Source organism: Ursus arctos, unplaced genomic scaffold (genome assembly GCF_023065955.2).
Source record: "Ursus arctos isolate Adak ecotype North America unplaced genomic scaffold, UrsArc2.0 scaffold_1, whole genome shotgun sequence".
Lineage (NCBI taxonomy): Eukaryota > Metazoa > Chordata > Mammalia > Carnivora > Ursidae > Ursus > Ursus arctos.
The window spans coordinates 77,234,689-77,261,943 of NW_026622763.1; the positions used below are offsets into that span (position 1 = coordinate 77,234,689).

A 27,255-nucleotide genomic window follows, 5' to 3' on the forward strand; every position below is an offset into this window, starting at 1 on the left:
CGTGGCCTTAATTAAATCCTTAATTCAAAGGCACTTCAGTAGCTTTCAGTGCTTCAAAGTCGTGATCATCACTATACAGTACTGAAAAATTTATTTGTACCATGTACAAACAATAATTTCCAGTATTATGCAAGAAAACTTTGTTATAGGCATTTTTTTTCTTTCTATACAATTAAAAATAAAATAAACATTAGTACGGTTTTTACAAATATTTTGTTTATTTTAATGAAGCTGGTACAGACAATGTCCATTTAAAACCCATATCCCAGGCCAAAAAGTACAAATAAAATCAAAAAGAGCAGTGTTCTGTTGAATACACTTCTGCATGAATAACTTTATTAACTGCTAATGAAAATTAGAACTTTTCTGGGATCTTCTGACAAGACTTCTCTTTTATCTTAAAATGCTTTCTCTTCAGTGAAGCCATCTTTGGAGTTAGTCATTACTCTCACCATCTCTGTCATCTCAACTCCAGCCTGGTATTTCTCTTCTTTTGGTCCAGACCCTCAAATTTTAAAAGTAGCTTCAAGTTAAGGAAAGGTCATTTTTCCACAGTTCAGTTCTCTGAAAAACTTCCATCTCCCACTGAAAGTCATAGTCCAGGAGTGAAGCAATCACATGCTAGAACTTCAGGGCCAATTGGAAAGTCATCATGAACACTCGCATTGGTCGATCTTATTTATCATAAGCCTGAAAATGCACAGTCCTGGAAAAGGTGGCCTCTCTGTACACACATGTAATTTTTAAAAAGGAGAGGGCAATATGAAGGGGGCTGAGGTTTGATCACCAAAAATCAGCACAATGAAAACAAGTGATAATGAATAATGGGCACTAGAATTCAAATTACCAGATGTTTTAAAGAGATGGGGTGCCAGTTTTCAATTCCGTTTTGAACACCACATTACAAAAGAACTATTTTTAAAAATAAAAAAGGATTGAGGGTAAAGAAAAAAAAATAAAAAGAATATCTAAATCGTTGAATGACCCCCTGTTTGTTCCTGATAAACTTCAATCACATCTTCTTCCTCCATTCCCAGCTGTAAGAGGATTAAAAAAAATGTTAGAATATAAAAGCACTATTTTTTAATTGACTGCAATTATGTGGCCATTGTTTTAAAGTACAAAAAGATACAAAAGTGATCCATAGTTACCCTGTTCTAAGGTTAAGAATCCAGGTTTCCTTTAATCTAAAGAACATAGATAGAGGTATGTCTTTCCTCCTGATTCTGTGAATTCATTTGACCCTGCTGTGCAATTTCACCTCCCAGTTTACTCAGCACATAAAGTGTGTTTTTTACTTACTTCTTAGAGAGAGAGTGTGCATGAGCCAGGGGGTGGGGGTGTAGAGGGAGAAGAAGACAGAGAATCTTAAGCAGGCTCAGCGCAGAGCCTGATGTAGGGCTCAATCTCACCACCCTAAGATCATGACCTGAGCTGAAATTAAGAGTCAGATGATTAACCCACTGAGCCACCCAGGTGCCCCTAAAGTGTGTGTGTGTGTGTGTGTGTGTGTGTGTGTGTGTGTTTTAAGATTTTATTTATTTAGTTGACAGAGAGAGACAGCCAGCGAGAGAGGGAACACAAGCAGGGGGAGTGGGAGAGGAAGAAGCAGGCTCCCAGCAGAGGAGCCCGATGTGGGACTCGATCCCAGAACGCCGGGATCACGCCCTGAGCCGAAGGCAGACGCTTAACGACTGCGCTACTCAGGCGCCCCGTGTGGTTTTTTTTTAATACTTCAAAGAAGCAATAGTTTGATGACATATTTTCTAAACCATTTTACATCTAGATATGATTACTTGATAGAATCTCTTTATTTCAAAAAACCTGATCTTACTCTGAAATATATGTGATTTTAGTTAGAAAACTACTGCCTAAGGATTCATTTCGAATTGGTTTGCTTTGTCATCTATAATTCTTCCTGGCATATAACTATTATTTTGACAGTGACCACTCTGAATGTAGAAACATTATCTATACATTCAATAATTTCAGTTTTATAAGCTAGATTTGTCATGGTCAGCCTAGCCCTTCTCAATTCTTAAATAGAAAAAGGGGTCCTTCAAAATACCTTTTAGAGGCAATTAATTGTGTGGTGGTTTTTTTTTTTTTTTAATGTGCTCTATATGCACTGAAATATTCTGGAATTTTTTCTTAAAGACATTATTTACAATGGCTGCCTCTGAGAAATGGGAATGCAGAGATATTCAGAGTATATTTACTTTCCATTTTATATACTTTGGTAGTTTGGTTTTTATTACTTTTATTTTTAACTATGAGTATTCTTTATTTAAAAGAGTAAATAGTACATAAGCGGGCATGGTGTCACACAGAAACCCAGGTATTACCCTCAGTGAGGGTAAAGGAACATCAATCTGTTGATTCTGGTGTGCAGTTAGGGTTCAGAAGCACTGCAACAGGCAGACTGAAAACAAAAACTAGCATATTCCACTAAATTACAGTGGATCACAAATGCAAATGAAAAATGAAAGGAAAGTCTAATATCAGTAATCTTTAATGAGAAAAGTTACAGATGACATTTTTGGTGAATTACAAAATGTGAAAAAAATTAAGAAATTTAAAAATAAAGCAGACACAGGGTGCCCAGGTGGCACAGTGGGTTGAGCATCCAATGCTTGGTTTCTACTCTGGTCATGATCTTAGGGTTGCAAGATAGAGCCCCGCATCGGGCTCCGCGCTCAGGTGGAATCTGTTTGAAATTCTCTCTCTCTTTCCCTCCCCTTTTGCCCCTCGGCCCCCATGTTCATGCTAATAAATAAATCTTTAAAAATAAATAAATAAAAGACATGGATTTAGGACTTTTTAAGTGATCAGGCTGGTTCTAGTGTTATGGAGATTTGGTTGTGGTATATATATGAATATTAAAATAATTATTAAAGATGCTATTAAAACTTTATTTATTTATTTATTTATTTATTTATTTATTTTTAAGATTTTATTTATTTATTTGACAGAGAGAGACAGCCAGCGAGAGAGGGAACACAAGCAGGGGGAGTGGGAGAGGAAGCAGGCTCCCAGAGGAGGAGCCTGACGTGGGACTCAATCCCATAACGCTGGGATCACGCCCTGAGCCAAAGGCAGACGCTCAACGACTGCGCCACCCAGGCGCCCCAAAACTTTATTTATTTAAAGATTTTAAGTAATATCTACACCCAATGTGAGGCTCAAACTCACAACTCCAAGATTAAGAGTCACATGTTTCACTGATGAGACAGCCAGGTACCCCAAAACTTAATTTTAATTGCACATATTATAGCCTGGTAAATACTGCAAGGAATAAAATGCCAAACATTACAAGAAACCTTTAAGTCAGGAAGGCAGTGCATATCCTCCAACTATGGAAAATGTGAGGCAATCAGCTTCAAGAAATACCTTTGTAGAGATGAATGAACAAACAGTACAAGGAGGTTACTCCCTAAATACCTAAAGTCTCCCTCTGCCCCACTATGCTTCTGAAAAGATAATTTTAATGACAGGGAGGAATGTGTCACTAAAATGTGGTCAGTATCTACTATATTGTAGAGATTATATCAAATTAGGAAAGGGAAAATACAAGATGAGTTTGAAACATCTTATTGTGCCAGACATTAAGAAAGTACTCCAGGGGCACCTAGCTGTCTCAGTCAGTGGAGCATGAGACTCAATCTCAGGATTCTGAGCTCAAGCCCTACATTAGGTGTAGAGATAACTTAAAAAATGAAATCTTAAAAAGAAAAAAAAAGTTCTCAAGAAAGCAGGTGGATACTAAACCAGGGAAAAGTTTAATGACAAAGAGGTAATCACATAGTTTCCAAGTAGGTCCCCAGAAACTACAACAGGAAAAATAACAACTACACTGTAAAAAAAGAAAACAGTTAAACTGAGTGATAAAAATAAATATTATCACTGTTTACTGATAATAAAGGACTGACATCATGTATTCCAGATATTACACCCTAAGAAAGACACACCACCATTTATGTGGGATTCCAGCCCAAAATGTAAAACCTGAATCTAATCATGAGGAAACAGACCAGCCCAAATTGAGGGACTTTGTAGAAAATAACTGGTTTGTATCCTTTAATAATGTAAACGTAATGAAAGACAAAGAAAGGCTGAGGAACCGTTCCAAATTAAAGATGATTACAGAGACACCTAAATAAAATATCTTGATACTGAACTGGATCATGTGATGGAGGGGAAAATTTGTTATAGGAGACATAATTGGGACAAATGATAAAATTAGGTTGTAAAGTATTCTAACAGTGTTAAGTGTCCTGAATTTAAGAGTACCGTGGTTATGTAAAACAATATACTTGTTGTTAAGAAATACACACTGAAACATTTAAGTAGTAAATGGCACTGGTGTAGGCAATCTACTCCCAAGTGGTTCCAGTAATAAACACACATACATATGGGCAGCAGGAAATAACTAAGTAAAGGCAGCAAAACGTTAAAAACAGGCCAAACTAGGTGAAAGTACAATTTTTAGTACTATTCTTATAAGTTTTCTGTAAGATGAAAATTATTTCAAAATGAAAACTTGAAAAGAGATGGAGACGTGTCAAAAAAAAAAACACAGACACCAACTTGAAGGGGCCTCCACTGGCCAATCTCTAAAGAACAGTCATACAGTTTCAAAGCATCTCCCCACAAATTACTTATTAATTAAAAAGGAAAATAACTTGACAACAAATAAATCTGGCAGTTACCACCTTAACTAAAATTGACCAAAGTTAATGTTACCCGTAACAGGACAAATAGACATCATGTCCCTCCTGGTGTGTGCACTTAGGAATACACAGCTGCACTCTGTGCTACTCTTACCAAAAATGCAAAACTAAACCTAATCACGAGGAAACATGAGACAAACCCAAACTGAAGGACATTCTGAAACATAGCCTGAGCTCTTTAAAAATGTCAATGTGATTTAAAATGAAGACTGAGTAACTGTTCACATAGAAGGAAGCTAAAGAGGGATAACAACTAGCTAGAAGACACTAATCCTAGATGGGGTCCTAGGTCAAGTTTTTTTTAAAAAGCTATAAAGGACCTTACTGGGATAAATGGCAAAATCTGACTATTTCTTTTTCTTTTCTTTTTTTTTTTTTTTTTAAAGATTTTATTTATTTGACAGAAAGAGGCACAGCGAGAGAGGGAACACAAGCAGAGGGAGTGGGAGAGGGAGAAGCAGGCTTCCCACTGACCAGGGAGCCCGGTGTGGGGCTAGATTCCAGGACCCCGGGATCATGACCTGAGCCGAAGGCAGACGCTTAATGACTGAGCCACCCAGGCACCCCAAAATCTGACTATATCGACTGCGTATTTGATAAGAATACTATAGCAATGTCAAAACTCCTATATTTGATCATTTAACTGTGGCACTTAGGAGATAACAAAAATATTTAGGGGTAAAAGGTCATTGTATCTGCAAATTAAGCTCAAATGACCCACCAATAGTATGTATATAGAGAGAAAGTGATAAAGCAAATGCATCATAATATTAATAACTGGTAAATCTAATGAAAAGGTTATACGGGAGAATATTATACTAGTCTTATAAAAACTCTAAGTCTGAAATCTTTTCAAAATAAAAAATTAATAAAAATACATCGTTCCCACTATCAGAAATATCAGATATGTTATTTTGTATTTGGAGGGGAATATCTGTATAAATATAAAAGCACGCACACATACACTCTCTCCCCCACACTTTATTACTTTCAGATACCTCTCAAGGGAGGGGGGATATATAAACAAAGAGTCCATACAATGAAACAATTAGAGGCACAGAACCATTAAAAAACATAAAACAAGATGACAGAGCCAAATATATTAATATACACTAAACTTCTATATTACATTCTCAAAATGGGTCAAACGTCAAAACTGAACCATAAAAGGTCACCATCACCATGAAAGTGCACCACAAATCTGCCAAATTTGAGGAATACTTGTTCCTCTTTAAAAAAAAATATATGTGCCTTATGACAATTGCAGTACTCAATTCCCAGTTTCCACCTCTTTTCTTTTCTTTTCTTTTCCTTTTCAAAGATTTTATTTTTAGGGATGCCTGGGTGGCACAGTCGGTTAAGTGTCTGCCTTCCGCTCAGATCATGATCCCAGGGTCCTGGGATCAAGTCCCGCATTGGGCTTCCTGCTCAGTGGGAGCCTGCTTCTCCCTCTCGCTCTGCCTGCCGCTCCCCCTGCTTTGCGTGTTCTCGCTCTCTCTCTTGGACAAATAAATAAAATCTTTAAAAAAAAATTTTTATTTTTAAGTAATCTCTACACCCAACGTGGGGCTCAAATGCACAACCCTGAGATGAACAGTTGCATGCTCCACCAACTAAGCCAGCCAGGAGCCCCGCCACCTCTCTTTTTATTGGCACTTTTTAAGGCAATATATAGACATTCAACCAAAAAGACTATTTTTCTCTATGACAAACAATATACCACTTAAGTCAGAGAATATTCAAGAAAAGGGTAGTCTAATACCAGTGAACCAAATCATGCAATGCAGGATTTAACATTTTTCTTCACTCAGAGAAGAAATTATACTCACTTCTTTTGGAGTGTGATTATCAGCAATTCTCTGACCTTCAAAGAGAAACCTGAGTGAATTCATTGGAACTCCCTAAAAAGATAAAAACAAAACAAAACAAAAAAAAAAAAAAACATATACACACAAATCTTAAAACAGATAGTAGGAACTTTGAGCACAAAAAGCAAACACGATAGCTTCAACAGACATGGAACATAAAGTTAGACATATCTATCCTAATTACCATAGTGAGTACAACCTATTTGGTAGGCCCTCCCTATACCAAGTGTTTCACATTAATCATACTGTTCACCACAACAACCCTGGAAGGTAGGAATTATCACCTTATTTTCATTTCACAGCTAAGGAATCTAAGGCATGGAGAGGGCATTTAAGCTAGATAGCAATTTAAGGCCCAATCTGTTCCCAAGCTTATGCTCTTAACCACTATTCTACCCAGTTTCCTCTAAAATCTGCAAGCTAAAATAAAAGATAAAATCAGAAATTGGATGTGCACCCTCACTAGTTTCCAACCACACAAGCAAAATTAGTTTTAAACTGATTAAATCACAGAAATTTGGTAAAGCACAGCAACTAGCCAGGTGAGCTACAGTAACCTGTGATGACATAGGTAACACTGTTAAGTATCAAAAAAGGCATTAAAATGTTTTTCTCATAAGTTACTCAACAAAAATAGCTAAAAAGGAAAAAATGACTCATTTAAAAAGAAACTGCTTCACTAATAAGTATGAATCAAAAATCATTTAGTCCAAAAGTATTAGGAAAATTAAACTATCTTCCAGTAAGTATTAATACATAAATATATGAGACCATGCAAACTTACCCTTCATTTGATTTTAAATTCTAGGCTTCTATAAAATAATACAATAAGCATAACTGACAAAAGCAAAATATTCTTTGATTTTAATTATAGGATCTTTTAAAAAATATCTTGTGTTGGGGTCAAAAAAGTTTCTATAGAAACAGGTCTAAAACATCAAAATATAAGAATGATTCAGTAAATATTTATTTTATATACTTTTCTGTCTCTCTCGGGTGTTACATATTTCAGATAAATTAAGTTTCCTATTTCTTGTGTATCAGTAAATATAAGAAAAAGATTATCAAGCCTCTGTGAACTAAGTATAAACTCTTTTTCTAAAGAATGTATACTCTGAACTATAAATAAGAAAGTTGGAAATGATTCTAAATTGGTATTTTTAATTGTCTCCCCAAACCTAGCACCTTCAATCTCGGATCAAAGTTTATTTATTCACCTCAGCATAGGGAAGTTTGCGTTGTTTTTCCTCAACAATCAACTCTATCATCTATAGATGGGGTGAAAAGACTAGTTGTTGTGAGGATTAAATGACAAAGCCTCTAAATATCTAGCAGAGTGCACTTAATATATGTTCCTTCCCTGTGAACATCTCCATTTTAGCGCCCAGCAATATTATTAAAATGTGAACTGAGCCCCAATTAATCAGATTTTACTGAGTTTAACAACTAACATCAAAAACAGAGACAGAAATGTTTGTTTTACTTATCCTAACACCTAAGTGATCTCTTTCCTTCTGGCAGAAGTGATTTTTTATGTCGGTTACATATTTAAACTATAAAAAGCAAACTTCTAAAAATAAAATCTGTATTACCTAAGTTAATATTATGTATATGATTCAATTATTAATATTATGTAATATGATCCAATTATTAAAATCTTGACTGTCTCCTATATATACTAATTCCATTTTCTATTTTATTAATAATGATTAACATTTGTTGAGCATTTTTAAGCATCATGTTTAGACTTTATGTAGGTCATCTGCATGAGGTAGGTACTGTAATGTTCCTATTCTACTAATGGAGAAACAAGGCACATAACTTGTCTAAGATCCCACAGTTAGACAGTGGTAGAGACTGAATTTGAATCCAGGTAGGTTAAAGGTATTAGTTATTGATCTAATAATAAATCGAGCTCTTGAAGGCCAGAATCTGAGGATTTGTATTAATACATTAACAAGCCTTCCTTATTTTTTTAAAAAAAGAAAATTCTTTGATGTTGAAAATACAGGATGCAATTAGCAGTAATCTATAGTACTATATATAAAGATAATAAACTAACAATACTAGTACTTAAATTTAACATATGGCTAACCAGTCATGATTAAAAACGAGGAAACTTCACAGTGATCACCAAAAATTACTTGCCTTTACTGTTCTATACTCTGGTAAGCCATTAAGACAGAAACATTCATATAGCTATCTTTACAACTCTGAGTTACTTTTCAAAACACTTCTGCATACCTTATGAATTCAAATTTTGAAAGGGGCCACAATGGGAAAAAGGCAATTAGACAAGGTATAAGGAGTATTCTCCTTGATCTGCTAATGGTGAAAATAATAAAAGATCATTTTTCTTTTCATAACCTTCCTTACAAGAAAAATTAATGACATATAAAGCACTGCATTTTATACCATAACATACAAACCTGTCTTTGACAGTATGATTCTTTGAGTTTCTTGAGATGTGTTGTCATTTTCACTTTGAAGTGAATCTCACTGCTATCCTAAGGAGATAAAAGAAAAATAATTATCCCTTTGTGTAAACTATTTGCTTTGCTTGAAACAAATTATCTAATTACACATATACTACAAATAGAAACATAAACCCTGTCTCTTATGCCTCCCCACCAAAATATTTTTTAACATTCCTACCAAGGTTTATCCAAACACTCTAATCATCCTCAAAGTTACTTTATGTCCATTTCAAAAGAAATTTAATAAAACAATCTGTCTTGGATGTTAAAATTAGCAGTAAAAATAAAAGCATGTATGTCAAAGAATGCATTCCTCCATAACTGCATATCTATTCTATTTTCAAAATAAAGTTGAACTATCATGAACACCCAAAAGCAACTCAAACAAAAGTACCCCCCACAAGTGAAGTATTGCTGAAGGTGGTCAAACCTACAAGAGAGGCATATACCATAAAATAACAGATAAGAAACTCCTATCTGCAAAAAAGTAACCCCACAGAGTCTAGTTTCTTTCACATGAGTAAAATGAATAAAAACCTGAGTGAGCCAAACTGATTTATGGGACCACAGATTCTTTTCTTCTACCCAGACTGTCAAACAATCAGGCAACCATCAGAAAAGAATACTGGTAAAATTTCAAAGCCAATCCTTTTGATTACATATCACATTCACAAGTGCATATTAGTGGAGGTTGCATGCTTACAATTCTTGTTTGTGACTATAAAGAAAAACAAATCGTCTTCCTATGGATAATTTCACAGACAAAATTTCTATAGCATACTACACGCCATACACTAAAATCATTTCCAGATGAATTAAGGAACCAGCATTAAAAAAATTTTTTTTACTATTTTCTCTAAGAATTTTTTCCCTAACCTAGACAATGGGAAATCTGTATTCTAAACCAAGATTTTAGCCTAGAAGACACAGCAAAAAAGGACACTGATAATTGAAAATGTCACCCCACAGTTAAGAGACACTAAAGAAAATATTCACAACAGATAGACAAGAAAAATCAAGGGGCACCTGGGTGGCTCAGGTGGTTAAGTGTCTGCCTTTGGTTTGGGTTATGATCCTGGGATCCTGGGACTGAGCCGGCCCCCCACCCCCGCCCCCGCTCCCTGCTCAGTGGGGAGCCTGCTTCTCCCTCTCCCTCTCCCTCTGCTTGTGCTCTCTCATAAAATAAAATCTTAAAAAAAAAAAGAAAAGAAAAGAAAGAAAGAAAAAGAAAAATATAAAGAATTCCTACAAATCCGTAATTCTGAAAAAGGTAACTCACAGCACAGGACATATAGATCAATAGAATAGAACTGACAGCCCAGAAATAAAGCCACCTATATCTACAGTCAACTGATTTTTACAAGGATGCCAACCAACTCAATGGAAAAGGACAGACTTTCAACCAATAGTCTAGGACAAATGGATAGCCACATGTAAAAGAAAAGTTACCTCAAACCCACACAAAAGTACTCAAAATCATCAAAAACTTAATGTGAGGGGCGCCTGGGTGGCACAGCGGTTAAGCATCTGCCTTCGGCTCAGGGCGTGATCCCGGTCTTATGGGATCAAGCCCCACATCAGGCTCCTCCGCCATGAGCCTGCTTCTTCCTCTCCCACTCCCTCTGCTTGTGCTCCCTCTCTCACTGGCTGTCTCTCTGTCAAATAAATAAATAAAATCTTTAAAAAAACAAAAAAAAAATAAAAAAATAAACTTAATGTGAAAACTAAAACCATAAAAAAATTTAGAAAAATCTATAGGTATAAATCTTTGTGACCTGGGATTAGGAAACACTTTCTTACATATGACCCCAAAATCACAGCAAGAAAAGAAACAATAAATTCATCAAAATTAAAAACTGTGTGCTGCAAAGGATACCCAAGAAAGTGAAGACAACCCAAAGATGGGGGAAAATATTTGCAAACCATCTACAAGGTTCTAATATATAAAGAATTATTATAACTGAAAAATAAAAAGAATTAGGGCGCCTGGGTGGCTCAGCCGTTAAGCGTCTGCCTTTGGCTCAGGTCATGATCCCAGGGTCCTGGGATTGAGCCCCGCATCCGGCTCCCTGCTCGGCAGGAAGCCTGCTTCTCCCTCTCTCACTCCCTTGCTTGTGTTCCCCCTCTTGCTGTTTCTCTCTGTCAAAAAAATAAATAAAATCTATAAAATAAATAAATAAATAAATAAATAAATAAATAAATAAAATAAAAAGAATAATCCAATTCAAAAATGGACAAAAGATTTGAATAGACATTTCTTCAAAGAAGTTGTACAAATGTCCAGTAAGAACATAAAAAGATGTTTGACATCTTTTTTGGAATAGCGTGTGACTCTTGATCTCAGGGTCATGAGTTCAAGTCCCATGTTGGGTGTAGAGATTACATACATACATACATAAGCACAATGAGATACCGTCTCACACACACCAGGATGACTATAATAAAAAAAGATAACAGCTATTGACCAGAACACAGAGAAACTAAATCTTCACACACTACTGCTGGGAATGCAAAACTGTAAAGCCACTACTTAAGACCATCTTGTAGTTCCTCAAAAAGTTAAAGTCTACTATATTAGATCCAACGATTCCACACCTAGAGATCCAACAATTAGATCCAACAATTTCACACCATACCTAAGAGAATCGAACACATATGTCCACACAAGAACTTATATGTGAATGTTCAGAGCAACATTATTCATAATAACCAAACTGAGGAAACGACCCAAATGTCCATTAACTGATAAATGGATAACTATGGTATATCCATACAATGAAATATTATTCAGCCATAAAAAAAATAAAATACTGATTCATGCTGCAACTTGGATGAATTCTGAAAATATGCTAAATTAAAGAAACCAGACACAAAAGGCCATATATCATGATTCATATATATGAAATGTCCAGAATAAGCAAATCCACAAACACAGAAACCAAATTAATGGTTGCTAGAGGCTGGTGGGGGAGAGGAGGATAGGGAGTACTGCTAATGAGTATACCATGTCTTTTTGGGACGACGAAAATGTTCTGGAACTAAACAGTGGTAATGGTTGCATAGCATATTCTTATGAACATACAAAAGTCACTGAATCATACACTTTAAAATGGTGATTTTTGGGGTGCCTGGCTGGCTCAGTCGGTAGAGCGTCCCACTCTTGATTTCAGCTCAGGTGATGATCTCAGGGTCCTGGGATCGAGCTCTGCATCAGTGTCAGTGCAGATTCTGTTTGTCCCTCTCCCTCTGTTCCCCCCACCCTGCCACGATCTCTCTCTTAATAATGAAATCTTTAAAAAAAAACAAATAAATGAACTCTTTAATAAACAAAATGGTGATTTTTATGATATGTGAATTGGACATTAATTTAAATTTTTCAAAATAAGGGCACCTGGGTATCTTAGTCGGTTAAGCATCTGCCTTTGGCTCAGGTCATGACCCTGGAGTCCTAGGACTAAGCCTCACATGGGGCTCCCTACTCAGCCTGCGTCTCCCTCTCCCTCCCCCTCTGTGTGCATGCACAGGCGTGCTCTCTCTCTCTCAAATAAATAAATAAAATCATAGGGGTGCCTGGGTGGCTCAGTCGGTTAAGGGTCTGCCTTCAGCTCAGGTCACGATCCCAGGGTCCTGGGACTGAGCCCTGCACAGAGCTCCCTGCTCAGCAGAGAGCCTGCTTCTTCCTCTCCCTCTGCTGCTCCCCCTGCTGTGCTCTCTCTCTCTGTCAAAATAGATAAATAAAATCTCTAAAAAAAAAAAAAAAAAATCTTAAAAAATAAATAAATACGGGAGGGTATGTGTTGTGGTGTGAGCTCTGTGTATTGTGTAAGACTGACGAATAACAGACCTGTACCCATGAAACAAATAATACATTATATGTTAATAATAAAAAAATAATAATAAATAGAATTTTCAAAATAAGATAATCACAGAAAATGGGAAAAGGATATGAACAAAGAATACAAACATAGTAGGTCAGTAGTAGCCTAATGCTACATCACAATGCCTACTTCACTTACTTCCCCTTATCACGTATGCATTTTATCATCTCTCATTATCACAAGGATGAGTACAGTACAGTAAGGCATTCTGAGAGAGAGAGATCACATTCACATGACTTCTATTACAGTATACAATTATAATTGTTCTATTTTATTATTAGCTATTATTGCTAATGTATTACTGAGCCTAATTTACAAATTAAACTTTACCAGAGACACATATGTATAGGAAAAAAACACAGTATATATATAGGGATTTGGTACTAACCACAGTTTCAAGTATCCAGTGGGGGTCTTGGAACATATGCCCACAGATAAGAAGGGACTACTATATGAAGATTCATTCCTCCAACAATTTTCAACTAACCTTATTATCAGTATATCTCAAAAAAGGTCAATAAAGATACAGTCTGAGGAAAAGAGGCACCAGGAAAGAGAAAGGGGTGAGGAAAAGGGCTGAGAGCCCTTTGGTTTAAGGTTGGCCCTAGTTTTTTGTTTTTGTTTTTTTTTTTAGAGTTTAGACCCAACTTAAACAACTGACTAGTCTTTTTTTTTTTTAATTTTTTTTTAAGAGTTTTTATTTATTTGACAGAGAGAGAGACAGCCAGCGAGAGAGGGAGCACAAGCAGGGGGAGTGGGAGAGGAAGAAGCAGGCTCATGGCGGAGGAGCCTGATGTGGGGCTTGATCCCATAAGACCGGGATCACGCCCTGAGCCAAAGGCAGACGCTTAACGACTGAGCCACCCAGGCGCCCCGGCCCTAGTTTTATCACTCAATAGTGTTTACTGTATTTGCCACTGAAGATGCTAACCAAAAAAAAAAAAAAAAAGTTTTTACTTGGAGAAATTAAGATAATCTAAATCTGCCCAGCAGATCAATAAAACAGTATCAGCCTCTTCTACCTCCAACAACAGATGCACATATAGTCAATGAAAATGCCATTTTTATTTGATTTTAAAGATCTTATTTATTTATTTGAGAGAGAGAAAGAGAGTGCGTGTGCATGGGGGGGGGTGTGCAGAGGAAGAGGGACAAGCAGACTCCCCACTGAGGGAGAGCCCAACGCTGGCCTGATCCCAAGACCCCAAGATCCTGACCAGAGCTGAAGTCAGACGCTTAACTGGCTAAGCCACCCAGATGCCCCCCAAATGCCATTTTTAAATAATTTGCCTTATTTAAATCATTTTTCCAGTGCCAGAAATTACTCACACTTTAGAGAGTTAAGGAGAAAAACAATGAAACTCACCTGTCCAATGACTTTGAGTTTAATGTATTCTCCTTCTTTCTTATCCCCCAAGTCCTCAGTTGAAGGTTTTGCCTCCTGAAAGAAAATCACATTTAAAGATAAAAGTTCCTATATGCTATAATTACTTACTTAATGAGTACCCATCACTCTGAGTACAAAATCTGCACTTGAGAATATAAAAAGCATTTATTTTCTCTGCCACACCAATTGAGCAAAAAAAGTCCTAAGTCAATTACTGTTTCAAACACCAATGCGCTAGAAATCAAAAAAGAGATCTCTTTTATTATAATATCCTACAGTAATGGTTCTAAAACCCCCCCATGCATAGGAATCACCTGAAGGACTTTTTAAACGCCTGCTGGGCCCCACTCCCAGCTTTTAATTAAGTAGGTCTGGGCTAGGGTTGTAATTTGCATTTCTAATAAATTACTGATTGGTTCTAATGCTGCTGGGCAGAGGAACAGCCTAGAAACCACTACCCTACAGTCAACTCCCATTAGTCCGAAGTAGCTCATTCTCCATAAATCCTTAAACATTCTGAATCCAAGATTCTCTTCTCACAGCCTATCAGGAGAAGTTAACTACTCCAATTGCAAAACTGTACTGGAAACATAAATTAACCATATTAGCATAAGCAAAGTCTATTTGGGAAGGAAAATTAAAGAGTATATTGGCCTAATGTACTCTAGAGTCAAATCAGTTTTATATCATCTACTTATTTTAGACTTGCTGAAGCAGTCTATCCAATTTTAAAAGATTAGGTTTCACTGAAAAAACTTAGGGGAATAAGTGGAATAAGTAAAAAGCACAGCGTAGGTAGGAAAAGGAAAGAGAAGACAAAACTTGAAGAGAGAAAGGAGGGTTATAAAATAATTTCAAATGAAGGGATATTGAAATGAAAATGAAGTTAACAGAATAAATTAGTTAAAACAATTTCATCTTGAAGTACATAAGAAAAGCAAGCCATTTTACTAAAGGAAGTAGCTTGGAAAATTTCACTCAATAATGCATTAAAAATAGCTTTCCTGTGTACCTTACCTTAATTTGGCCACCAAATTAGCCACTTATTTAAATATATACTCTTTTGTTAAACATATAACAATTTCTGTTAATCCACACTTTTTAAGAATATAACCAACTATGTTGTATTTTACAAGTAAAATAACAGGGCCATTATTACCTGTGTATCTCATGCCAGGAACTTAGAATTAAAACTCTTCAACATTCAAAATTTAACAGAACATACTAAACTACAAGCAGCTTTTTACTTTAAGATACAGGATAGAGTCCAAGGAAATGCTTAGACAACAGAATTGACTTCGTTAGTGTAAATCCTTGCCTGTTTTTCATTCTGCAGTACTTTCAGCACTTGCTGACTACTGCATATTATGGCAGCAGCCCTTCTTAGTGAGACAGTATTTCACCTGAAAACTAAAAGATTGTCTTCAAATATAGTCTCACCACCACATTCCACTGAATTTATATTCATAGTAAACAATTGCTTCTTTAAGTATCTAGAGAGAATAAGGACAGTTTATTCCATGCAGCAAAGAGCAATAAAGAGCAATGAAACCCCGAGTTCTCTTTAACTGTGAGGAAAAGGGGGTGCTAGGAAGCGGCTGTTTGAACTAACACAAAGGAGGGGAACCCCCACTCCCCACCCCCAGCAGCAATTCATCAGCACAATGGGAGTGATTTTGCTCCAGTTTCTCAGCTAAGATAGCTATAGAGGCTACTCAAGGACAAAAGAGTTCTTTCCCCTCCTCCAATCCCTCATCCACACTGCTTTTCTAAAGCACAGCTTCTCAGATTGGATAACTACATCTATCAAAAAGCACTAGTAGCTCCCAGTACTTTAAGGCCTAGAATCAAACTCCACAGCACCAAATTCAGTTCCTCCATTACCAAACTCAATTCTCATTTTCCCCTCACCACTTTGTTTACAAACCTGAGGATTCGGCTAAATTGGACTACTTGCTGTTCCCCAAATAAGTCTATCAGCATTCTTCCACCTTCAGCCCTCTGTGGTCCCTGTTTCCTTTATCTAGAATATATATCCTCCCTCAACCTCTCCTGAAATCACCTCACAGAAATCCACCCTACACATCATTTGAAGTCCAGCATTACAAAAAACTCTTCCAGGAATCACAGCACCCCCTAACCTTCCAACTGGGACTAAATTTTCTTTTCATGCTAGTATTTGCAATTTATTCACATCTCTCGTGGCATTTATTTTCAATTTTAAAATACTCCCTCCTCAACCATCTTCTCTAGTTGTCCTCATCTTTTTCTTCAAACACCTTACAAAGTACATAGCATTAACTGTCTCTACTTTCACCCTTAACCCACTATAATCTGGTTTATATGCTACCATTCCACTTGACTCAGTTCTCACCAAGGTTACCAGTTCAACTCCTTATTGCTAAATCCATCAGACAATTTCAACTCTGATTTTTAACTCTAACACAAGAGACACTGATGACTTCTTCCTCGGAAACTCTCTACCTTTGGCCTCCAAGGTTCCACTTTCTCCTCATCTTGACTAATTCCTTAAATGCTGGGGCTCCTCTGGATTCCATGTTCTCAATCCTCTGCTTTGTCTCCTTCAGTGACCCATGATTCCAACTACTTTTCAGATACTAATGACTCAAGTCATCCTCTCCAACCAGACTTTTCTGAGTTTTACACTCATTTATCCAAGTGGTTGACCACTTTGGATGTCCCATGGGTACCTGAATATAAGTATCTAAAACTGAATGCGTTATCTCTAACTCCTCTGTTAGTTTTAACTCCCCTTCCTTAAAACCACAATAAAAACGAAAAACAATTCCTCCTGAACTCCTAATTACAATAAATGGTTACCATACGCTCAACTACCCAAAACAGAAACTCAGGTGTCATCTTTGGCTAGTCTTCCTCTCTTAAATCTCACACTTATTCATCATTCTGACAATGTTATCTCTTGGTGGCTCTCAAAGTTTATTCTTCCCTCCATTCCACTGCCTTATTTCAGGTACTCATTGTTGCTCATGAATATTACTGCAACAGATGTCCCCAGTCTTCCTCCCTTCAATTCTCCAAACTACCACCAGAGCCATCTCTCTAAAATGCAATCTGATTTGCCCAGAATCTTCAGACAGAATATTAAATTCAAATTCCTTAGCTGACATACACGGATCCTTCATGTACTGGTCCCTACCTAGCAATCCAGCCTTATTCTCCTAGCTCTTTTGCTAATAATATCCTTTGCTCCAGCCATATTGAACTATCTACAGTTCCTTACACACAGAACCCTCTACCTTATCTCCACCATCTCTGTCCATGTTGATCACCTCTACTTAGAATGCCCTTTCTTACCCTCTTTCCCTTTCAATACCACTCAGACATCACTTCCTACAAAATGATTTCTCTAATCACCCTCTTAAACATTCCCATAATGCTTACTTTTATCTATTAATCTTACTTTTATCTATAATAGCCACATATTTGCATATCTGTATCTTCTACCAGATTCAGTTCCTCGCTGACATACTTTACTCTTCATTGTATTTCTGATCAAGCACAATGCCTGGTACTTTGAAGATATTCAATATGCTTGTTAAATAAATTAAAGTTTTCTATGACAGGTTTGTTTTGACTTTCCTACAAGTTTACAAGGAGAGGACCCAAGTTTTTTCATCTTTATCATCTCTGTAATGCCAGGCAAATACTAGGTAATTATTTAAAGCTTTTTGAATAAAGTTAACAACATTATTTTCTGTATCATACCAAAAAATCTTACTAATGCTTCATAGTTCTAATGTACACAATAGTCAGTCCAAATAAAAATCCTTTCAGTTTTTTATATTCACAGTTGCAAATAAGATAATCCACTTCAACTGCATAAGAACATGTGAACAACTAGGATATGAAATTTCCAAAAATAAGCTGCCAGTTTCCCTAGTCACTACATTTTGGTGATCTCTTCCCAACTCTGAAGCACTATGGCAATGTCATCTGTATCACTGGTTTAATAGTTTCATGCTTGCCTAATGCAGTCATCCAACTTTTCATGTACTATCTTTTTTCTTTTGACAAACTAGTCTGAAAAATGAGATGATCTCAGACAAAAAAGGCCAAAGATGGTCTCCAGTGATCTCAGTGTCTTTTGTATGTCTTCTTTCCTTCTCTCCCCTGTAAAAAGGCAGCCAATACAGAATGGTATGGCATACTAGTTACAAAACAGTGAAAGCATTCATTTAGCACTGGGATGGGACACTGGGTCATCACAGAAAACAGAATCCCAGAGAGGACTGGTTGATTTGACTGGAAAGGATACGTAGTCCTAGAACAGAAGAAACTGGTAATGGAAAGAAAAGTAAATATATGTACAAGATCAAAGAAAGGAACCAGAAACATCTAAATTTTCAGGTCTGTGTCATCCAGAGCCTGAATCATAGTGACTGGAATGGTAAAGGAATTTACCAGGCACGAGGCACTATCAATTCTTCCTTCCAAGACATGGAACAGCTTGAAAATAGAAGATGGCTGGATTTGGAAAGAGAACTAGACTGGAAGGAACAAGAAAACCAACAAATGTACAAAATTCACGAGAAGAATTTTACTGTGTCATTTCAAAGCCAAAAGAACAAGAACTTTGCTTAGAGGTGCTGGCAAGAAAGAAAAGAAAAGAAAGGAGAGAAGAGAAGGGAAAAGAAAAGAGAAGAAAAGAATGTAGCACTGGCAATCAGCATGTTGACAATTAAATCACATGAAGGGAGCATCACACTTAACTACCTCCAATTTGTCAATGACCCTTCCAGCTATACAAAAATTGTTCATTCTTGGGGGGTGGGGAGGGTGGAAATTCTGGGGAAATATATATTTACTCTTATTTGATGACATTAACAAATCTTCATTTTTTAAGGTGTGATAACAGTACTGTTAAACAGTATTTTTACTGTTTTTTACAGTACTTTTAAATGTGTAACAGTATTGTTAAAAGAAAAAGTTCTTCTCTTTTAGAGATACATACTGAAACATTTACAGATGAAATGATATGCCTGACATTGCCTTCAAAATATGAGAAGTGGATTGGAGCAGTGTAGATGAAACAAAATAGGCCAGAGATCAGTATATGGGTACAATTACAGATACATTAAAGTTTTCCATAAAACCTTTCATAGAAAATGCATTCATGCAAAGTTTCAAAAAAATCAACTATAAATCCAACTATAATACTTCAGTTTATTTCATTTTATTTCCTAATGAAAAAAGTTCAACATGGGCAAGTTGGATAATTCTAATACTTACATCCGTTATTAAAATACACAAAACCCAGGGCGCCTGGGTGGCTCAGCTGGTTAACCCTCTGCCTTCGGCTCAGGCTCAGGTCATGATCCCAGGGTTGTGGGACTGAGCCCCAAATTGGGCTCCCTGCTCAGCCATGATACTGGGACCAAGACCTACATCGGGCTCCCTGTTCCGCAGGCAGCCTGCTTCTCCCTCTCCCTCTGCCCCTCTCTCAAATAAATAAAATCTTCAAAAATATATATATACACAAAACCCAAATTACAATAACACCATCTCCCTCCTATTTCAATGGATTTACCACAACTCTAAAAACACAAAAATACACATACACTTTCAGTTTCATGCTGCTTATGTTCAAACTTAAGACACAGTACTGGTTATTTGGAATGGAACCAACCAGACTTAGCCCTGTAACTTCAAGTTTTAAGTCAAGCAGCCCAGACACCGGATCTTCTGCAAATTTACATTCAACCCTAGAATTGTGGTTAAATACTAGATATGCAACTTCTCAGGAACTAAAAATTATAACTGAAAATCGCACTGGTTGTATAAAACTACTCTTTGAGCCTAGACTATGGGCCTAACCAAAGCCTGGAACAAACTGGCTTGACTGTATACAAAAGCCCCAGCAAACAGATTTAGAGGTATGGCAGCCATTGTTAATTAACTATTCAACATCCTTTTCCCCCTTTTTCCTTACAAAGGGAAACCTAGATTTGCTCAGCTAAAGAAACATATTTCTCAGCTTCTCTTATGGCCACGTGACATAATGCCGGCCAATGAGATAAAAGGTGACAGACTTTTTGTTGACACACACTTTTTCCCTTTGCTCCATCCCTTTCTCCTGCCTGGAACAAAGACACAAAGTAACCTCTTTGTGCCCACAGAAGACAGGCATGAGAGTGAAGACATCTGTTATGGATGCGGGAAAAAGGAGTATGAAGGCACTGTGGAGCTGCCTTAGTGGCCCTGAACTACTTGTGTCTAGACTTCTTGTTTCGTAAGAAAAATAAACTGCTACTTGTTTAACATACTATTCATCAGGTTTTCTGTTATTCAGCCCAAAAGAAATCCAAGTAGACATAGAAGATGCTGTAAATAGGTATCACTTGCTTTATATTAAAAACAGAACCTGGAAAACTACCTCAATATGCATCAAAAGCAGAATAGATAAGTAAATTGTAGTACAGTCATACAATGGAATGCAATTTAGCAATGCAATTTAACAACATACAACCACACACATTATGGACAAACCTCCAAACAACGCTGAACAAAAGAAGTCATACACAGAAGTACACACTATATGACTCCCATCTATGTAACACTGTAACGTATAAAAACAGGCAAACTAATCTACTAGTCAGAGCAACGGTTCTTAATCTGAGTACTAGCTGCAATAACTGGGCCTAGATAAAACAGAACTCCACTTTTCCTTCAGATTCTCATTAGCTCAGTAAAGGCAACCAAATGCAAAAAAAAAAAAAAGGTCAAAATAAAAAAGTGTTAACAAATACAACGTATCCTTAAATAAACTGAAGTTGTGTTGCAGGAATAGCCACAGTTTAAACTAATAAGGGGGTGCCTGGCTGGCTGAGTCAGAAGAGCATGCAACTCTTGATCTTGAGGTCATGTGCTGAAGCCCCACATTGGGTGTAGAGATTACTTAAATTAATTTTTTTTTTAAGTTTAACTGTAAAAGTAAGGTGCTCAATAATAGGATGTATGAACGTACCCACATGACTTTTTTAAAGAAGCAGAGTATCAGAAAATGACCTCCCAGGGGCACCTGGGTGGCTTGGTTGTTGAGCGTCTGCCTTCTGCTCAGGGCGTGATCCCGGAGCCCTGGGATTGAGCCCCAGAGCCCCACATCGGGCTCCTTGTTCAGCGGGGAGCCTGCTTCTTCCTCTCCCACTCCCCCTGCCTGTGTTCCCTCTCTCACTGGCTGTCTCTCTCTCCGTCAAATAAATAAAATCTTTTAAAAAAAGAAAATGACCTCCCAAAAATCACTTCACAGAAAATTCTAAAATGGGATACTAAACCTATCTTAGAGAAAATTATCCATAATAATCCCAATGTCCTGGAAGAAGCAAATGATTTGATCTTAGAGATAAAGTTACCAAATCTATTGCTAATAGAACAAAGATCAAGAAGGAATGTAAAGGGGTGCCTGGGTGGATATGTTGGTTGAGTGTCTGCCTTGGCTGAGCTCAGGTCAGGATCCCAGGGTCCTTGCATCGGGCCCCAGGTCAGGCTCCAGGCTCAGTGGGGAGCCTGATTCTCCCTCTCCCTGCTGCTTGTGCTCACTCTCTCTCTCTCTCTCTCTCTCGCTCAATCTCTCTCTCTCAAAAAAATAAATAAAATCTTTAAAAAAAAAAAAAACGACCGTAAAAACATCATAAAAGGAAAACTACTCCATAACAACCAACCCTTCCTCAATAACGAAGAAATATCATGGAAAGAGGAGGAAGATACCAGCTGCTTTCAAGTTTTTGAGGCAGCCTTCCAATTCTAGGGCCTAGAATGGTGCCTAGTACATGCTGACATTAAATAAATACATGTTAAGTGAATGAATCTGGCCACTCATTCCTTCAAAAACTTAATAAGTATCCAGTCACTGTGCTGGGCACTTCAGAATAAAAGAATGAATAAAGCCTGATTCCTGACCCTCAAAAGCAGTCTAATGGAGAAAGACACTTAAGTAAATAATTGTAACACTATATATAAAAGCTATAATAGAAACATTTTCAGCTTTGCTGGCAGTATCATAACCAATGAGATTTATCCCAGGCAAGATTATTGCTAATATAATAGAGACATTCTAACTGCTAAGGCAGCTAACAGGTATGAAGACATATTTGACAGCTGCTTTACAGTTCAGAATTTGAACTGTTCGACTAACCTTCGTGAGTACTCCAACCATAACAATCATACTCGGTTTTCAAAATCCTATTAAATATTGTTTAGGTGACATTTTATCTGCAATGTTTTATTATAACCTGTATGTCTGCAACATCCACTAGCAGCACCTCATATATCTATCAGAGAGAAGAGAGACTGTATCAATCCTCTCCTAGGACATGGAATGCTTACTGTATGTATCACTAACTACATGCTCAAGTCATAGCTACAGTTTACCAATCTTACTATGTGATATAAATAGTGGTATGCATAATTATGAATTTTAATATATACCCAATTCACCATACTCTCCTATCTCAAGCTAACAGTAAGATGAATAAACATCAACAACAAGGAAGATAGAAAGAATATTGCAGGGAATAATGCTATTCTGACAGAAGAAATACCATTAATGTGGTAGATTAAAGATAACTGTAAATCTTTCTTACTGTTCCCATTGAGAAATGAAGTCTAAATGCCCTTCCCTTTTGACTATAGTTAATAATACTGTATTGCTTATTTGAAAATTGCTAAGAGATTAGATCTTAAGTTCTCATTACAAGAAAAAAAATTGTACAAATGCATGGTGATGGCTGTTAACTAGACATACTGGGTTGACCAATTCACAATATATACACAAATATCAAATCATTATGCTGCACACCTGACGCTAACATGTTATATGTAAATTATATCCCCCAAATAAATAAATAAATGCCTTTCCCTTGAATTTGGGCTGGCCTTAGAGATCTGCCTAACCAGCAGAATGCAGAGGGACTGCCAAGGCTAGGTCCTAGGAAGCTTGAGGTTTCCACTTAGGGTTCTCTGGGAACATTCACACTCTTGTGAGCCCTGAACTGCCACAGATCAATATCCTAGGGTCCCTATGTTGCACAAAACACATGATGAAACCGCTCAGAGAGGCCTTATGACTTTATGAAGAGCTCATCCATTCCAGCCCCCAACCATATAATCCCAGCTGAGGCCCCACAGACCAAAGAGCAGTGGTAAGTTCAGCCCATAGAGCCCTGACCAAACTGCAGATATATGAGCAAAATACAAAACTAAGCCACTAAGTTTTGAGGTAGTTTGTAAGGTACCAACAGACAACCAGAATTACACAATGCATCCAAATTCTTGACTAAAAGGAAAATAAAAGAAAATCATTCAGACTCTCTCTGAAGTGGGAGTGGGGAGAGGGAACCTGCTCACAACAGATGCAGTTAGATTTCAAGTAAATCGGTCACCCAATTATTACAAATTAACAGACCTGAATTAAAGAGCTGAAGTTCATGCTGTCTCTGAAGAGTTGGGCATGGGGTAGAAAAGGGGGTGAACACTATAAACCTAAATACAGGGAAGAAGGAAGGCAAAATATTTGTACAAATTACCCATACCCTTTTTGATAGTAAGCTTCTGGTTCTATATAAGTGCTTAGATTTGCTGCAAGGTGAGACCAGGCTAAAGGAGGGTACCCAATGAGATCTATTATTGTTTAAAGGCTACTCTTTATCCTTTTTGAGGGATCACGTACCTTTGATGAAAGCCCCTTCTCTCTAAAAAAAAAAAAAAAAATACACGTGCACAAATACAAAACACCATACTATTTCAATGGATTTTCGGCCCTTAGGGTCCATGAACTTTGGGTTTAGAACCTGTTTTAAAGGATTATTCAGTAATGATTCACAAATCCACTAGATAATGCTGGCATTGTTAGAATTATAACAAAGTATTTCACTCAAATTCACAGAATAATAATTTTTCACTTATCAATGGAGAATCCAGCAATTGTTTGATTTTAATGTCCACCTATTTTTTAACCTAAAATTGTTACTCAACTGCAATATCTTAGCACCAGACAACAAACTTCTGAGAGGTGCCTCAGAAAATGCATCCTTCTAAAAAGATCTTGGTTTAAGTTAATATTGCCTTTTGGGGACAGTGGTTCAATCTCATGCTGCTGATACTGCACAGTAATAACTTGAGATTCTTACTCTTGCTCATAAGCCTCTTAAGGGTAAGACTTCAGCTTCATACCACTTTAAATCCTTAGCACCCAACACTGATATTGTACTGGGTCCTGATTATTAATAACGATGTTAGTCAAGCAGACTGGAGCCAACAGTTCTCAAACTTTTTGGTCTCATGACTCTTTTACACTCTTAGAAATTATTCAGAACCCCATAAAGCTTTTGTTAGGTTGGTTATATTTATTGAGGTTTACAGTATCAGACGCTGAAACTGAGAAATGTTTTAAGTATTCATTAATTCATTCAAAAATAACAATAAACCCAGTATGTATCAGCAGATAACATATTTTTATTGAAAATATTTTTCAAAACAAAACTAGTGAGAACAACACTATTTGGCATTTTGGCAAATCTCTTTAATGTCTGGCTTATAATAGAAAGCAGCTGGATTTTCACATCTGCTTCTATATTTCAACCTGTTGTGATACCACAGGTCATGTTAGTGTTTAGAAAACACCAGTGAACTCTCATGAAAGGATGACAATGAAAAAGATAAATAATTCCTAGTATTATCATGAAAACAGTTCTGACCTCAAGGACCTTCTTAAAAAGAATCTGAACAACATCTGGCCACCTGTTAGTGTACGAAGTCCATTATTTCTTCTTTTTTGTCTCTCTTAACTGGAATTCAAACTGGAGCAATAAATTCTACAATTTAGTTTATAATTCTTTCTGTACATTGCTCTTTCATCAGACTATAGTAAATTTCAACATACTTCCTAACATCAAAATAAAAGGCTGATGAAACTAAGCATTTACCTGTTCTTTCCTCCTTGGTAACTAAGTAAACAACTATCCAGGGAGATACTTATAATGCCACTTATAATTCCCATACCAATTTGGAAATTAATCTAGACTGTGAGTTAAGAAGATCCATCCAAAACTAATCTAGATTATGATTAAGTTTTAAAAATATCAATGTATACTTCCCCAATAGTACAAATCCACAAAAACCTCACTTGCTCTCACCCAAAGGTACAAAATTGAACGGAGTTAAAAGCGAGGGAATAACTGTGTTAAATTTAAAAGTTCAAGTACACCATGCAGTTGAATGAAAAACAAATTTTCTAGATAACTATCACTAAACAAGCAAAAGATCCAAAAAGACTTTTAAAAGTCAAAGTCATCTGAGCAAACAAAACGAAGTCCAGACAAAAACCTTATGAATTAAAAACTAGCTATAAACGTGGTTAACTGAAGAAGGATGAGGAAGAAAAACTTACCAAGCAAAACTGAACACTCCTGATCGAGTGCAAATCCCAAGTAAATTCTTGATATTAACACTGAGATGGAACACTGCCATTACAGACAGCTTTATGTATTATGCAAATGCTCTACATACACGAAGTTTTCCTATTCTTTCCCTCAAAAGTATCAGTCAGCTTGAGGTTAATGACCAGATGAAATGTTTTCTGTTGCTCTAGCAGTTTTGTTCTACTTTGTTTCTTGGTTATTCTGAGCGCTCTCTTACAACTGGAGAGTTGCTGAACCAATCCCGAGTAAGAAATGGGAAAGTACAAGAAAAGAGGCGACAGCTCTGCACCACAACACGGAAAAAGACTCAGCGGAGCAGCGGCGGCCCTGCCCTAGCTGCAATCCGAACAGAAAGCAAAGCTTTTCAGGTTCCCAGCAACACCAGACGTCTCCCGCCCCCACGTCCCCACTCCTAGACTATCTAAACACCGAGAACCAAAAAGTGGAGTCCACCCGCTTTTCAGGGCCAGAGAGTCTCCCGGGCTGGGATTCTCTCCCGTTACATAACTGGGGCCTAGCGCCCTGCTTTTGCAGTCAGTCCCCAGGACAGGGAGACGGACGTGTTCCCCAGGGACCCTCTTAAGGAGGTGGAAGCTGGGCTCTGCACCTGGTCGACCCCGGAAAAAGAAGGGGGAACGACTCGAGGGAGGCCGCAATCAGAGACGCTTGGGCACAGGGGGTGATGAGCAGGCCCGGAGAGGAGCAGGGCGGCTCCCGGAGGCCCGCGGCAGGCCCCGGCGTCTCCGACACTAGTCCACTCCCCTCCCTCTCCGGCCGAGTCCCCACCGGCCGCCCCCTCCCCCATTCCGCGCTCCCCTCCCCCGCGTCTCCATCCCCGACCCCAGCCGAAAGGCAGGCGGACCAGCCGAGTAAGGCCTCGGCCACTGCCATCGGACCGCTCCCAACCCGGTACCTGGTCAGACATGGTGACGGTGGCTTCACCCAGGGTCTCCGCACAGCAGCGGCCTCGGGTAGGCAGAACCTCGCTCCGGGGTTTACAAATCCGTCTCTCTTCCCCACAGCACAACACCGCGGCTGGAGGGACTTCCGCTACGCGTGGCGTCACTTCCGCTACGCGTTGGGAGGAGGGATAGGGAAAAGAGGAAAAGCGAGGCGGGAAAAAGGGTGGGGGAGCTGCCCCGAGGCGAGACGGCCCGGGAGCTGCTTTATTGGTGGTCGCTCCAGTGAATTACCAACAGTCGCCTCAGCTCCACTGAGGACTAGACCTTCCGCCTCCGTTCGGAGTCTGTCCTCCGGGGGCGGGGGGGGGGGGGGATGTTCCGGGTCTCCAGTCTTAGTGTTTGGAAACATACTACAGCTGCACTCCTGCCCCTCTGACACCTAGCACATTTTTGAAAGCTGAGCCAAGATTATTTCTATTGTCTCTTCCTGGCCTTGCTCGTCACCTTCCCAAAGTACATTCGATTGAATAGTAGTGCTTTTTACCTTAGAGCTAACT

The 27,255-nt window shown here is 37.8% G+C and overlaps 1 protein-coding gene across 1 annotated transcript; it reads right to left on the minus strand.

Annotated features, from left to right (window-relative positions):
• Window positions 1–194: 194 nt before the first annotated feature.
• Window positions 195–26,965, minus strand: SUMO1 (small ubiquitin like modifier 1). Its single transcript, XM_026492161.4, has 5 exons — window positions 26,710–26,965; window positions 14,320–14,394; window positions 9,028–9,105; window positions 6,560–6,631; window positions 195–1,037 (listed from the first exon to the last, which is right to left on the minus strand). The coding sequence occupies exons 1-5, from the start codon at window positions 26,719–26,721 to the stop codon at window positions 969–971; spliced, it is 306 nt and encodes a 101-aa protein (XP_026347946.1). The 5' UTR covers window positions 26,722–26,965; the 3' UTR covers window positions 195–968.
• Between the last annotated feature and the right edge of the window lie 290 nt (window positions 26,966–27,255).

Coding starts and splice junctions, on each gene's coding strand:
- SUMO1 (XM_026492161.4), bottom strand. Junction 9,106..14,319: donor AACTCAAAGTCATTGGACAG/GTGAGTTTCATT, acceptor TTATCTCCTTAG/GATAGCAGTGAGATTCACTT. Junction 6,632..9,027: donor AATCATACTGTCAAAGACAG/GTTTGTATGTTA, acceptor TTATCTTTTTAG/GGAGTTCCAATGAATTCACT.